We start from the raw sequence: 16,056 nt of genomic DNA on the forward strand, positions 1-16,056 counted from the left end.
ACGGGATGTCTGGGCAGATCAATACATTTTCCTAAAGAGAAATGAAGCATGAAAAAAAAGGTTGGTTCAAGCTTGGAGGCCACAAAGTGTGAAACAGATAGCTTATCAAATTCATGAATGAAAAACAACCCCCCCCCCAAAATAATAGCCCTGTTGGGGTTTGAATCCGATGTTGTCAGATGTGACTGTCCATTCCGAGTGATGTGAGGTTCAGCTGGGTCTGCTCTTGGGCAGGTAGTACAGGAAAATGTGCTGATATTGGCTGATAGTAATTTTTAAAAAAATCCTTGTTGTGTATATGATCACTTTGATGAGCAAAAGGGTTTTTTTCTTTCTTTCTTTTTTTTAATTGAAAAAAGTAGTAAATGAGAAATGTTAACATTTCATAGTATAGAAATAAAAATTAATTCACCAACCCACTCCCAGAGGTAGCTATTCTCAAGCAGGTGGTGTGAGTCCTTTTAGACATTTTTGGTGCATATATAACTATATGCCTGGGCTTATACACACACACATACACACACACACAAATGAGATTATATCCTGCAACTTAATAAAGGAGTTTTTAAAAGAAATCAGTTATGTTTTCAGTAATATATTACCTTTGATTCCCCTGTATTACTCAATGCTCCTGAAAAAAAATAATAATAAAACGATTGGCTTGGATGTGTGCTAGCTGAGTGATGTGCTTTCTTCATAAGTATGCTTTGTATTTAGCTAATAAAGGAACTGCTATTAGGTAAAGCCTAATTGTATGAGTGAGGAAAACAACCTGAAATTGAAGTGTGTCATCTGGCAATGAATTTTGCCATGGTTGACAATTCACTCTAAGTATGTTCTGACATATTTTCATAAATATGTTGGAGAAATAGGCAATTTAGAATTGTCAGCCAACCTTTTCATCTTGCCCAATATCAAGTTCAAGGTCTTCAGCATTGTTTGAAAAATACAACAGAGTGGAACAGGCTAAGTTAGGTTCGTTCACATGGGTGATTTAGATGACATGCTCATCTGAATTCAAGATGCCCTTCTCTTTAGACCTTCCCCTTGATCAGTACCCATGCCACTTGGACAGCTCTAATCTATGTACAAGTGTAGACTAGCAGTGCTCTTTCAAAGCAGTTTTGCTCATTAAGATACCAATCTGACACTTTGTTTTTTTAAGTTTAAAAAATAGATTCATAGGGAATTACCTGGCAGTCCAGTGGTTAGGGCTCCGTGCTTTCACTGCCAAGGGCCCAGGTTCGATCCCTGGTTGGGGATCTACGATCCTGCATGCCTCTCGGTGTGGCCAAAAAAGAAAAAGGACTGATAAAGTTTTTTTGTTTTTTTTTTAATAAATTTATTTATTGTATTTTATTTTTGGCTGCATTGGGTCTTGGTTCCTGCGCGCAGGCTTTCTCTAGTTGTGGCAAGCGGGGGCTACTCTTCGTTGCGGTGAGTGGGCTTCTCATCACGGTGGCTTCTCTTGTTGCGGAGCACGGGCTCTAAGCGCCTGGGCTTCAGTAGTTGTGGCTCGCAGGCTCTAGAGCGCAGGCTCAGTAGTTGTGGCGCATGGGCTTAGTTGCTCCACGGCATGTGGGATCTTCCCGGACCAGGGATCGAACCCTTTTCCCCTGCGTTGGCAGGTGGATTCTTAACCACTGCACCACCAGGGAAGCCCGGGACTCATAAAGTTTTAAATGATCTGGAAAATGATAGATTGAGCACCCGCATTTACTTTTCCTCTCTCCCGAAGCCACTCTAAAACAACAGTAAATTGATCTTATACACACACACACACCCCCAAGGACAAATAGAATAGGAGAGGAGAAAACTACAACAAAAACATTTGAAACTGAAAATCCAATGGATGAGAGCTAACTAATTAAGCAGATATGAGAAGGCAGAATTCTGAGATGGCAGTGAGGGTGGCTAACCCCATTGGGTCCCAATTTATACCACAGAACCTCCAAAAGATTTAGCAATTGACAGCACCAGCTGCTGCCTGCAGCCTGGGCTGAGGTCAAGCTAAAATCAGGAGTTGAAAGTATGTTTAAGCAGTCAGATCACCAAATCTCCCCATCTGAGCAACTTATGGCTGCTCTTCTCCCTCCAGTAGAAAAACTGAGTTTATTCTCTGGAGAGGGTAGAACAGTCTTTGGACTGGAGAATGCAGGCATAGTTGGAAAATTTACATAACAAACAGGAGACCTGACTACTCCCCACCCCTGCCCCCAGCCAAGCCCTCTTCTTCCTTTCAGCTCCCAGAATACTGGCAGTCAGGCGTAGACCCTCCAGGCAGGAGACTGGAAGATTCTTTTGGGAGGATTTGTCCAGCCTATGAGGAAAGACCTAAAGAGAGTGAGGTCACAGGTTCTTAGAAAAATTGTCTTTTATAATCTCAGAGAGATGAAAAATTGCATTACATTACATCAGGATGCTATTAAGGAAAAAAAAGTATTTAGAAGTAAAAAAGATAATAGTAGGAATGAAAACTCTTCAGAAGGGCTGAAAGATAGAGGAAATATCCCAGGGAGAAAATGTTTAACTTAGGTGGAAAATGGGAGGGAAAAGATAAGAATAGAGGACCAGTCCAGAAAGTCCAACATTGGAAAACAGGAGTTCTAGAAACAGAAAGCAAAGGGAATGGAGGGGAAGAAATAATGACCTAATACAAGAAAATACCAAAGAATGTAAGAATATTAGTTTCTAGATTGAAAGGGCTGAGTACTCAGCACAGAGAATGAAAATAGAGCCTCATAAAGGCACATGGAATTCACAAACCGAGGTCAAAGAGAAGATCCTAAAAGCTTCCAGGGAGAGAAAAAAAACCAGAATCAAGAATCTACTGCTTGAACCTTTAACAGCAGCACCAAAAACTAAAAGACAATAATGTAGCTCCTAAAAATTCTGAGGAAGAAATATATTTCCAACTTAGAATTCCATATCAAGACTCGTTATCAATGAAGTGTGAGGGTAGAATAAAGACATTTTTTAACATGCAAGGTTTCAAAAAATTTATCTCCCTTGCTCCCTTTTTAGGAAGCTGACACAGGGTATCTCCACCCAAAGTCAGGGAATTATCTAAGAAAAGGGCAGGTATGGATATAGAAATGGGGTTCAGCAGGAGAAAGGGCAAAAGCTTCTCCAGCATGATGGTGAAGGGAGGTCCCAGGATGCCAGCTTTGCAGCAGGTGTAGGGACCACCAGTCCTGCTTGGAGCAGGTTGGTGGGTTCTGGAAGGTACTCCTCAAGAAGATAAAATTGATACATCTTTGTGTCTGAGTGTGTTGAGAAAAGGCCTAGGCGGAAAGTTTGGAGTTGAATAGAAAACTTAAAAAGGCTACTAATTGACAGAAAGGAATAATAAGCATGCTCTTTGGCTCAGTTGTGAATATCATTTACCTAATGTAAATATGAATATTGCACTAAATAAAATTATAACATCACTATATTGGAAGGAGTAGTAATAGAACGTGTATGGAATGAGATTAGGATTGTGAAAGAGAACTTAATCCTAATCTTCCATAATTAGAAACTTACAGATAATGCGTAAAAGTGAAAAATCAAGACATAACAATGTGAACATTCCCCTATTCCAGAAGATCAGCCGAAAGAGTTGAATGTGGCTGCCTCTGGGGAGTGGGGAATGGATATGTCACCTGTTGAGGGGGGGGGTGGTAGGAGCACGGTGGGACTGCTAGTAATAATAAAAAAGAACTGTTTGACTCTTGAAATTATGTTCATGTATATGTTTGATAAAAAGAAAACCACATTACAAAATTAAGTTTTAAAGTTGCTACACTGAATAAAGCATTTTATCAATTCTCAGTTACAGTTTTTCACATTTTTATAGTATGACAAATTAGGATGCATCCTAAAATGCCTTAGACCTAATGAAATATGATGGCTCAGGATTCTGATAATGTATCTTATTTGGGGATGACATGAGTATAATACTTTTTTTTTTTTTTTTTAATTAAAGATTGCAGGCCTAAGTCTACCTCTTCCTCCCAAAAAATTGATTGGTAACATGGATCGTGAGTTCATAGCTGAGAGGCAGAAAGGTCTTCAGAACTATCTCAACGTTATCACCACAAATCATATCTTGTCTAATTGTGAGCTGGTTAAGAAGTTTTTAGATCCAAACAACTATTCTGCAAGCTATACTGGTAAGTAGAAGGATCTATCAGCTACAGTCCCGGGACAAAAGAGGCACTTTTCTTTGCTGGAGATAATATACGTGGGAGAAATTCTCCTTCCAAATGGGGAGATGTGTACATCTGTTATAGGGTGTTATTCATTTACTAATAATTACCTGATTGTATTTTTACCGTAGATATATAAGAAGAAAATTGTTCTAAAATGTTTGTGATGTCTGTTTAGAAAAATATGGAGGAGAACTTATTGTCTATGTACAGAGTCTTGTCTTTATTATCTTCCCTGACAAAACAGAGAGTAAATAGTCCACAATAATCTATACAGTAATCTCAATTTGATTTGTATTTGGCTCTGTTTTTGTGTTTACAGTATATACTATGCCTGGTTTTTCTGGGAATTACTTTAAACACAACAGTGATCCAGAAGTGTTCTTTCTGTGTCTTCCCAGTTGCTCGCTGAAATCCACTCTGTGCAAAGCCTAAAGAAGAGGTAGTTCTCTTCCAAACCTTCCCTGGGTCAGGGTGGCAGCCAGGGGCCTGAGTTGGAAAGGGTGCCAGTCACACACAAAGCTAGCATCAGTAATGTAAGCTCATTGTCAGCAGAATGAGTGTTTAAATATTTAATACACTCTGGTGTGGCCTTGAAGAGACCAATAGAAACTGTTGTAGAACTGAACCAGTGACTAGAATTCAACTGGTTTTTTAAAGCTAAACCATGCTTAGAGTCTAAGTGGAGCTCTGGGTACTGTTAATAAGCTGATTTCCTTGCTAAGAGAATAGATTGTTTACAGACTACATTTTAGGTCCTCAGAACGCTGCTTTTGAAGTAATTGGAGGGAGACACTTATTTCTGTGTCAGATAGAGGGAAATTGAGGACTACTTGTCAGGCACCAAACTTTTCTGCATAATATAATCCACCTGGGGAGCTTTAAAAAATCCTGATGCCCAGGCTGCATTCATGCCAATTAAATCAGAATCTCTGTGGATTGGGTTCGTAATTTGTAAAGCTCCCCTAGAGATTCTAATTGCCGCCGAGTTTGACAACCACAGTTAGAACTTGCTACTGACAGTGTGGTCCTCTGACAGCAGCACTGGCATCACTGGGAGCGTGTCAGTAACACAGGATTTAGGCCCCAGCCTAAACCTAGAATCAGGATGTGGTTTTAACAAGGTTGCCATGTGGTTTGCATGCATATTAAAGTTTGAGAAGCCTTGTCCTAGAACGTACCTGCCATCTTCTAATGGAAGTGCCTGTAAGAAAAATGTGTTTCTAGAATGCAATCAAGTGAAGGAAAGTTAATTTCAAACTCACATTTACTGTAAGTAACAATGAATTGTTACAAGGCTTGCATCCTTCCCCCACTTGTTTCTCGGTTCACATAGGAGAAAAGGGGCTCCCAGGACAGCTCGCATTCTTTCAGAGTAGATTTTGCTTGGCTTTCATTTCACCATGCTTTATTTACCTCACTTGTTCTCAGAATTATCAGATCGTGGGCCTTCTGGATTGACTTTTTTTTTTTTCTTAATTTTATTTATTTATTTTTGGCTGAGTTGGGTCTTCGTTGCGGTGCGCGGGCTTCTCATTTGGTGGCTTCTCTTGTTGCAGAGCACGGGCTCCAGGCACGTGGGCTTCAGTAGTTGTGGCACGTGGGCTCAGTAGTTGTGGCTCACGGGCTCTAGAGCTCAGGCTCAGTAGTTGTGGCGTACGGGCCTAGTTGCTCCATGGCATGTGGGATCTTCCTGAAGCAGGGCTCGAACCTGTGTCCCCTGCATTGGCAGGTGGATTCTTAACCACTGCGCCACCAGGGAAGTCCCTGTATTGACTTTTATCAAGTCAGTCCCAACCCAGCCCTCTTCATTGGTTTGTCCACATTTTTTTCTGAGGGTGTCTGCTAATGTTCTCCTAGGGCAAGCATCAAGGTGTAGTGCACACGTGATGATGCCATTCATTCCATAAACCTTGACTGTCTGCTCTGCCTATGCCACGTGCTGGGTGCAGGGCTGGGTGTTGGGGTGCAGGTGTGAAGAAGATGTGCTCCCTGTTCTCAGGGAGCTTATACGAGAAGTACCTTGAGTTGCCAGGGGTCAGAGCTAGCAGGGATCTTGGAGCAGACGTATCAGAACTAACCCTCTCGTTTTATTTTTTAGTGTTATTTTTTTGTTGTTGTTTTCCTTCCAGTTTTATTGAGATATAATTGATGTACAGCACTGTATAAGTTTAAGGTGTACAGCATAATGATTTGACTTACATACATTGTGAAATGATTATCGCAATAAGTTTAGTGAACATCTCTCATCTCATAGAGATGCAAAATTAAATAGAAAAAAAATTTTTCCTTGTGATGAGAACTCTTAGGATTTACTCTCTTGTTAACTTTCATATATAATGTACAGCAGTGTTAATTATATTTATCGTGTTGTGTATTACATTCTTAGTACTTATTTATCTTATAACTGGAGGTTTGTACCTTTTGGCCACCTTCATTCAATTCCCCATCCCCCTATCCCCTAGCCCCCACCTCTGGTAACCACAAATCTGATCTCTTTTTCTATGAGTTTGTTTGTTTTTGAAGAGTAATTGACCTACAACACTATGTTAGTTCCTGTTACACAACACTGTGATTTGATGTTTCTATACATTTCAAAATAATCATCATGAAAAGTTGATGATGTCAACTTATGATATGTCACCATACAAAGATATTACATAGTTATTGACTGTATCCATCCACGTGGTTGCAAATGGCAAGATTTCATTCTTTTTTGTGGCTGATTAATATTCCATTGTGATACTTAGATTGCTTCCATATCTTGGCTATTGTAAATAATGCCACAATGAACATGGGGGTGCATATATTTTTTTCTAATTTTCATTTTCATTTTCTTCTGATATATACTCAGGAGTGGAATTGCTGAATCATATGGTAGTTATACTTTTAATTTTTTGAGGAACCTCCATATCATTTTCCTTAGTGGCTACACCAAGTTACATTCTCACCAGCAGTGCACAAGGGTTCTCTTTTCTCCACATCTTTACCAACACTTGTTTTTTATTTGTGGTCTTTTTGATGATAGCCCTTCTGATGGGTATGAGCTGATACCTCATTGTGGTTTTTTTTTGTTGTTTTTTTTTTTAAATGAAAGCTTCTTTATTTCTTTATTTATTTATTTTTGGCGGTGTTGGGTCTTCGTTTCTGTGCGAGGGCTTTCTCTAGTTGCGGCGAACGGGGGCCACTCTTCATCGTGGTGCGCGGGCCTCTCACTGTCGCAACCTCTCTTGTTGCGGAGCACAAGCTCCAGACGCGCAGGCTCAGTAGTTGTGGCTCACGGGCCTAGTTGCTCCGTGGCATGTGGGATCTTCCCAGACCAGGGCTCGAACCCGTGTCCCCTGCATTGGCAGGCAGATTCTCAACCACTGCGCCACCAGGGAAGCCCATCATTGTGGTTTTGATTTGCATTTCCATGATGGTTAGTAGTGTTGAGCATCTTTTCATATGCCTGTTGGCCATCTGTATGTTGTCTTTGGAAAAATGTCTATTCAAGTACTCTGCCCATTTTTTAGTAGGGTTGTTTGGTTTTTTGATGTTGAGTTGTATGAGTTCTTTGTATATTTTGAATATTAACCACTTGTCAGCCATATTGTGTGCAAATATGTTCTCCCATTCAGTAGGTGGCCTTCTTGTTTTGTTGATGGTTTCCTTTGCTGTGCAAAAGCTTTTATGTTTGATTAGGTCCCGTTTGTTGGGTTTTTTTTTTTTTATTTTAAATACTAATTGTAAAGTCTGCAGTGGGTATATAGGTGTTCAACTTTTTTCCAGATTTTATGTTTTTGTTTTTTTTTTTTAATTTTTTATTTATTATTTATTTATTATTTTTATTTTTGGCTGTGTTGGGTCTTCGTTTCTGTGCGAGGGCTTCCTCCAGTTGCGGCAAGCGGGGGCCACTCTTCATCGCGGTGCGCGGGCCTCTCACTGTCGTGGCCTCTCTTGTTGCGGAGCACAGGCTCCAGACGCTCAGGCTCAGTAGTTGTGGCTCACGGGCCCAGTTGCTCCGCGGCATGTGGGATCTTCCCAGACCAGGGCTCGAACCCGTGTCCCTCGCATTGGCAGGCAGATTCTCAACCACTGCGCCACCAGGGAAGCCCCCGTTTGTTGGTTTTTGCTTTTTGTTTTTCCCTTGCCTGAGGAGACACATCCAAAAAAATATCGCTAAGACCAGTGTCAAAGAGCTTACCACCTATGTTTTCTTCTAGGAGTTTTATGGTTTTAGGTCTTACGTTTATGTCTTTAATCCATTTTTTAGTTTATTTTTGTATATGATGTGAGAGAGTAGCCAGTTTGGTTCTATTGCATGTAGCTGTCTAGTTTTCCCAATACTATTTATTGAAGAGGCTGTCTTTTCTCCATAGTGTATTCTCGCCTCCTTTGTCATAGATTAACTGCTCATAGAAGTATGGGTTCATTTCTGGGTTCTCTATTCTGTTCCTTTTTTCTCTGTGTTTGCATGTGCATATGTGCACGTGCATGCCAATACCATACTGTTTTGATTACTGTAACTTTGTAGTATACTTTGAAATCAGGAGCATGATACTTCCAGCTTATTCTTCTTTCTCAAGATTGTTTTGGCTATTCAAGATCTTTTGTGTTTCCATACAAATTTAGAATTATTTCTTCTAGCTCTGTGAAAAATGCCAATGGTATTTGATAGGGTTTGCACTGAATCTGTAGATTGCCTTGGGTAGTACAGTCATTTTAGCAATATTAATTATTCCAACCCATGAACATGGTATATCTTTCCATCTGTTTGTGTCCTCTTCAATTTCTTTCATTAGTGTCTTAGAGTTTTCCAAGTACAGGTCTTTTACCTCTTTAGTTGGACTTATTCCTAGGTATTTTATTCTTTTTGATGTGATTGTAAATGGAATTGTTTTCTTACTTTTTCTTTCTGATAGTTTGTTGTTAGTATAAAGAAATGCAACCAGCTTCTGTATATTAATTTTGTATTCTGCAACTTTACCGAACTCATTGATGAGTTCCAGTAGAACCCTCTCATTTTATACATGAGTGGCCCCCCCCAAGAAGGGCCTTACCTAGGGTTGCACGTTTGTATGATTTTACAAGTGTCTAGTTTCTGAATGTTTCCCAGTTGAAATGCTCCTCAGCCCCTGGAAGGTTGTCTGATCCCTGTATTTCCTTCTATTGTACCTCTCTCACATGCTGCTCTTGTCCTGATCTTTCCCCTCTCCCAGCATGGCAGACAGTCAGGAGTCCACAGCAGATGTGGGCAGGAGTATAAGAAAATTGTCAGAGACTCCTGCCAGAACTCAAATGCTCAAGAAGCTGCTGCTATTTAGAGGGCACAGTCCTGATGAAACAGTAAGGGATGGATGCTGTTTTCAGAGAAGTGCTGATTTATTTCCCCCTTTGCATGAAATGTCAGAACTTGTCTTTCCTCTATGCTGACTCACCAGCAGCCTCAGGAAAGGCAAACCCAGGCCACCTCCTCCACACCATCTTAACTGAGCCATTCCCCGAAAAGCCAGACAGACTTGTTCAGGTTTCCCAAAACTTACAGCGTGGCTCCCTGCACACCTCAAACTTCTGGCACTTCCCTAAGCAGAGCCAGTTTCCCTTTAATATGGATAACGTCTCTACCTCTCATCAGTTTCCAAATGGTCTGTGCTCACCACCCAGCTTCACTGCAGCAGGATTTGAGTTCTGCATTCAAATGTGGCCGAAATCACCATGCTTACATTCCTGCCTGTTGCTCTGACTGAGCCCGAAGGTGCTTTGTTGGAGGGGAACTGTTGATACCACCCGTTCCCCAGGGGATGGGTGAGTAGGAGTTTGGAGGACATCAGCAGCTGCCTCCTCTCCTCCCTGGGTCCCCAGCTTGGGATTGCTGGTCCCTTTTTTCTTTTTCTTATGTTTTCCTTATGACCAAATTCACAGAAGGGAAGTATAGGTCCTTGGTGCTTTGTTGAGGGCAGGTTTTGGGGTGTTCATTTGAATTAGAAAGTCTAATTGAGGGCCAGCTACTGTACAGGGAAAACAGGTGTCTCCCGGTCATGAGGGGTTTGTGTTGGGAAACACATGCATGCACGCACACACACACCACCTTATTCATCTTGTTAGCAAGGTGCTTCACTGCACTGTAGCCGTCTTTCCACCGTAAACGACTCCGTAAGGAAGCTTTTAATGTCCACGCAGAAGTCACTTGGACCAGAAATCAAGAGGCCTGCATCCTGGTCCCAGCTTTGTTATTAGCAGCATCTCCACTCTATAGGCCTTGAGGTCCTGACCTATGACACAGGAGGTGGGGGTGGGGAGAGTGGACCAGGTAGTGTCGAAGCTCTCTTCTAGTCCTAAAAGCCCAGGAATGCTATGAACAGGTCAGATAGTAGTGGACTCCAAGATGAAGGGAAGGAGGGAGTGAGAGAGGGATTGGGCAGGAGGGGAGGGTGGGAGGGAAGATGAGATTATATTCAGAACAAGAGCAGGATGCTTCAGAGAGGCTGGAGGCCCACATCCGCTGTGCAGGCTGCTGCAATATCACCTGCTGTAGTAGTTTGGGGGATCTGGAGCCCAGTTGTGGGATTGGAGGAGTCAGTGTTTATTCCCTTTAGTCATCTCACGGGGCTGGGATCTAGGACGTCAAAGGCTGCACACAGTGGAGGCAGCTGGTACGTTCTGAGCTGAGAAGTCTGAGCTCTGTGGGAAGCACAGGATGGAGTTGAAGGCATCGCTCTGCATTTCCTGTCTGGGGCTTGTTTATCAGCATCTATTGAGCATGCAGCTTTTCCCATGTGTCAGTGCTAGAGAAATGTAGGGCAAATGCCTTCCTTTTCATGGATTTCATGTTCTAATGGGAGAGAGTGTCCACATCCATTGAACATGTATTGAACCCTTAGTTCTTACTTCATCAACTATTTATTGAGTACCTACTATGTGCCAGGTGCTACAAATACAGCACCAAGGAATGAATAATCTCCTAATCCCATGCCCACCCCATGGCACTTCTGCAGGGAGATTGACAGGTGAAGACTGTGGCAGGTTAAAAACATGGCAGCACCTTGAGGGTGGGGGTCAGGGTGCAGATGATCCAGATCTGAAGATGGAGGAAGGCTTCCCAGAAGAGGTGATACCTACATGGAGATCTGCAGGGTGAGTAGAAGTTAGCCAGGCCAAGAGGCAAGGGCCAGTGCTCCCAGAGAGAAAGAAGTATTTTCGTATGGCTGTGGGCTCTGCCCTGTTTAAGATATTTCTTTCCAGCCAGAGTTCACAGTCTAGTGGAAGACAGTAGCCCTAATGTGAGACAGAATCCCATAGGAGAGGGACAGGTGTAGCACCGAAGTGTGCAGTGGAGGGAAGAAGGGAGGGAGTCCTGGCTAGGGGAGCAGCAAATTTGGGCTAAGCCTCAAAGGATAGATGGGTAGGAATAGAAAATGCCAAGGGGTGGAGGTAGGCCAGTCTTCAGGGGCCTTGGCAGGCAAATCTCAGTGAAAAGAGTGTGAGGCTCATACACTGTGGGGGGTAGAGACAGAAGGGTAAGGTAGAGCCAGAGCTAGAAACTTGGTCTTGATTTGGGAAGGAAACGGGGCCCCAATAAAGGCTTCTAAGCAGAGGAGTAGATGTTTAGGTTTGAAGTGTGTTACCTGAATCTGGGGAGAGAAGGGATTAATATCGGGAGCATGGTAGTCATGTGATTTACTTGACAATAAATCATAGTTCAGAGGAAAGAAAATGTCCTGTCTACAATTCCCTGACCCCAAAGGTAAAAAAAGCTATTTTCTAGTCCTTAATTTGCCAATAACAAATCTACCATATTCCACTTGCTCACAGCTGTTTCCCCCATTCCTAAAACAATGTATAACATATAGTAGCATACAGTAAACATTGTGGAATAATGATACTGTGGGGAATTATGAGTCACTGTTAGTTTTGAACCAACTGTCCTTTACAGCCTCTGAGAATGACATTGTATCCCATTTAGAAAATTATTTTTCATAATCCTTCTCAAAGTTGTTATGATTTTCACGTAAAAGAATATCTTTTTAAGTAGTTTATGTTCAAGTTATTTTGGAAATACTGAAAGCATTTTATACCTGCATTACTTCTAGAGGAGGTTCAGGGTTCCCAGTGTCGGTTATAAAAATTCATCTGCTTCTGCCACTCTGAACCTCTCCAAGTGGGTGGTCACGTTGGAGTAGTTAAAACAAATGTAAACGGAGCCTGTTCTGTGTCTGTCATCTCATGTTCTCTTATGTGTGGACAACACTGACACTTTACATATTGAGTCAGTAAGATTGTTTTCTTCCCCAAATCTCAATTCGTAATATACAGTAAAATATATCAAAATGATATTGTTTGCCTAGCTCTCGGCATAGTTAGTTCCAGACTAGGTCATTTTGACACATGGAAAACATTTCTGCTAAATCCCTCGTGCCTGGAATGTAACTAATGCTAGGCAGAGGTGCAGTTCCACAATGAATTTGGAGGATTGCTGTTTGCTTTCAGGGATCCAGTGTGGCTTCATTCACTCTCTACATTGAGGGAAAATAGCAAATTATAGATGTTGCTTTTTGCAGGAAATGTAAAAACACAGTTATTCTGATAATTTCTTTATACAGTGAACTTTAAAGAACTTCCTCTTTTCATTGTCTTCTTAGAAGGGGGAAACGTTCTCATGATAAACAAACACAAAGAGAAGGGTGGGGTTTTTTTTCCAGTAAGCAGGCATATGGTAATTTCCCACCATAGAACCATATTGTTGCTGTATATGGATGTTTTTCTAAAACACTGGCTTCTATTTCCAGTATGTATATATTTAAGGCTAATCGCTTCTTTGTTGGTGAAAGCTATAATTTCATGAGGAATGAAGGTGGGATAAATATCACTTGGAGCAACATTTAATGCTATTCCAAGCTGAGCTTACAATACGCTTTGAGTTTTGTGCTCGGGTTGTTGTCTGGTGCATATATTGAATTCTTGGGTTAAGCCAACTAGTTTGCATATTTTAGATCTTCCAGTTTAAGTAATTATTCCATTAGTAATTACTTTCTTTTCTTTAATAAACTTTTTATTTTGGAATAATTTTAGATTTACAGAAAAAATGGCAATGATAGTACAGAGTTTCCATATACCCCTCACCCATTTTCCCCTAATGTTAACATCTTTTGTAAGCATGGCACATTTGTCAAAACTAAGGAATTAGCATTGGTACATTACTATTAACTATAGTTTTATTCAGATTTCACTAGCTTTTCCATTAATGATCTTATTCTATTCCAGGATCCAATCTAGAATCCCACATTTTATTTAGTCTGTGTTCATTTTTTTGTAATTAAGTTTTTCAAGAAGGTCATAGACCATAAGAATTTCATTTGCAAGAATAATGTCTTAAGCATATGGCACTTTCCTGATAATGTTTGACTAATGAGTTTCTAAAATATCTTTGCAGAGATTGCCTTACAACAGGTTTCCATGTTCTTCCGATCAGAACCAAAGTGGGAAGTGGTGGAACCATTGAAAGACATAGGTGAGAAACTGGCATACCCATTCTGTTAAGAAAGATCAGAGAACTGGGTTCTTTGTCATGCTTTCTTATAAGTATCCCAAGAAAGTTTTTATGCAGGTGAAATGCATAAGAAATGCAGGTGATTTCTTTTCCTTTTTGCCTCTGTACTGTTTGAGGATGCAGTCCTTAACCTTTATTACTTAATGAATCTTGGTTAAAGCTCCATCTGAAGATTTGGATGATAGTAACTAATAGTTTCAGAACCATCATTCATTCTTGTTTTATCTTTTTCACTAAATCTAAACTGAAGTGCTATTTTCCCTTTTCCATGAGTAGAGTAATTTCTTTGCCTTTTTTTTTTTTTAGTTCAGCTTTTACCATGTCAGTATTACCAAATAGTTGTTTAATGGTGCTTATATAGCTATGAATAATATTTCCAAAATTAATTTTTATTAATTACTTGGTCACCAAAACATATCAGTTGGTGCAAAATCATGTAGCTATAAACACATCTCTGCTTTTATGACAGGTTGGAGGATAAGGAAGAAATATTTCTTGATGAAGATTAAAAATCAGCCAAAGGAACGGCTAGTGTTAAGCTGGGTAAGCTAGTTTTTTTTGCTTCAGGCTCATTTCAAGGACTTCAGATGGGTTTATGAAAGCAGATATTGACAAGAGAATTACAAAATTGTATTGTGCTCCTGAGTGATGTAAAGGCCTCCTTAGTCACACATCAAAGGAGAGTCATTTAAGTCACTTTTTTATGCATTTGGTAGTATCGATGTGATTATATTTGATCAACTAGTAAACATTTGGAAAAAAATGCAAACAGTTTAAAATAGTTCTCTGGAACCTCTTTAGGGTTGACAGTTTGGCAGTTTGTTTTAAAGAAAATACTTGGGTAATACTTTGTTTTATCTATCACTTGAGAGTTCTAGTGATACACTTGATTAATGGAATTAGGTAAGATTACAGTTAAGTCCTAGTATTTGTATGTTTATATGCTATCTCTCCAGAAAGGCCATGAGACAGCAAGAATTAATGTGGTTTTCATCTTTGGTTTACAGTTATATATTTGGACAGATTAAAAAAAGGGAAAGACTCGGGAATTCCCTGGCGGTCCAGTGGTTAGGACTCCCGCGCTTCCATTGCAGGGGGCACAGGCTCAATCCCTGGTCGGGGAGAACTAAGATCCTGCAAGCCATGTGGCGCTGCCAAAAAAAAAAAGAAAGAAACATGAAAAAAGGAAAAAGGAAAGACTTATAAGGAGTTTTTCTTTTGATGACCAAGACAGCACCCTGATATTTCTTCCCATGTTTGCAGGCTGACCTTGGTCCTGACAAGTATCTGTCAGATAAAGATTTTCAGTGTCTAATCAAACTTCTGCCGTCCTGTTTGGTGAGTACAAGTCCTTCTATTATTCTTGGTGCCGATGAGAGATTCACAGTGTTTTCTCATGAGTGACCATGGACAGAAGAGCTGGAAATAGTCTCTAGGCCTGAGAATGGAGAGGTACAGTGGATTTCATTTCAGACTGAGAGCGCTCAGGACTACTCCCATAGATCAGAGGCCATTTAAATGACATTCATGACCTCTAGACAATCCATGACACATGTGGTAATGTAAATGTAGTTTTTGTGTTTTAAGCAAATACCAGAATAGGAAAGCAGCCACTTCTCTGAGCCTCTTGTTCTTGGTAAGGACGTTTGTATCAGTGAAAGAGCTGTTTCCAGCCTGAGAAAACAGAACTGATACAGTTTTAGGTAAACTGAATGAAGGATTCTAATCGAAGGCTTTCAGTGGAAAGAATGTCATGAGTGTATTTCAAAATATATGCAGAAATTTTTAAGGAAAAGAGTAATCTGGCCAGAAAATTGAGTTAGTGTTAATGTTCTTTATCTGTTTTATGCATGAGGATGTAGGACCCTTGAATGAGCACAATTACTCTGACCTGTCCAGTTGGGTTGGCAAGTTCATTCTTTTTTTTTTTTTTTAAGTTTGTTTGTTTGTTTGTTTTTTTTGGCTGTGTTGGGTCTTCGTTGCTGCACGCGGGCTTTCTCTAGTTGTGGTGAGCGGGGTCTGCCCTTCATTGCAGTGTGCGGGCTTCTCATTGCGGTGGCTTCTCGTTGCGGAGCATGGGCTCTAGGCGTGAGGGCTTCAGTAGTTGCGGCACGTGGGCTCAGTAGTTGCGGCATGCGGGCTCTAGGGTGCGCGGGCTTCAGTAGTTGCGGCTCACAGGCTCTAGAGCGCAGGCTCAGTAGTTGTAGTGCACGGGCTTAGTTGCTCCGTGGCACGTGGGATCTTCCTGGACCAGGTATCAAACCTGTGTCCCCTGCATTGGCAGGGGGATTCTTAACCACTGCGCCACGAGGGAAGTCCCGGCAAGTCCATTCTTGA

At 41.0% G+C, this 16,056-nt stretch overlaps 1 protein-coding gene across 4 annotated transcripts in view; it reads left to right on the top strand.

Moving 5' to 3' along the window:
• PXK (PX domain containing serine/threonine kinase like) overlaps positions 1-16,056 on the top strand; it is a 75,108-nt gene that overhangs the window by 30,542 nt on the left and 28,510 nt on the right. For all 4 annotated transcript variants that reach the window (XM_061195457.1, XM_061195455.1, XM_061195458.1 and 1 more), the window contains exons 4-7: positions 3,968-4,154; positions 13,603-13,680; positions 14,189-14,262; positions 14,983-15,057. In XM_061195457.1, the coding sequence (XP_061051440.1) occupies positions 3,968-4,154; positions 13,603-13,680; positions 14,189-14,262; positions 14,983-15,057 (414 nt within the window). The remainder of the gene's footprint in view (positions 1-3,967; positions 4,155-13,602; positions 13,681-14,188; positions 14,263-14,982; positions 15,058-16,056) is intronic.

This window comes from Eubalaena glacialis, chromosome 7, assembly GCF_028564815.1.
Source record: "Eubalaena glacialis isolate mEubGla1 chromosome 7, mEubGla1.1.hap2.+ XY, whole genome shotgun sequence".
Taxonomy (NCBI): domain Eukaryota; kingdom Metazoa; phylum Chordata; class Mammalia; order Artiodactyla; family Balaenidae; genus Eubalaena; species Eubalaena glacialis.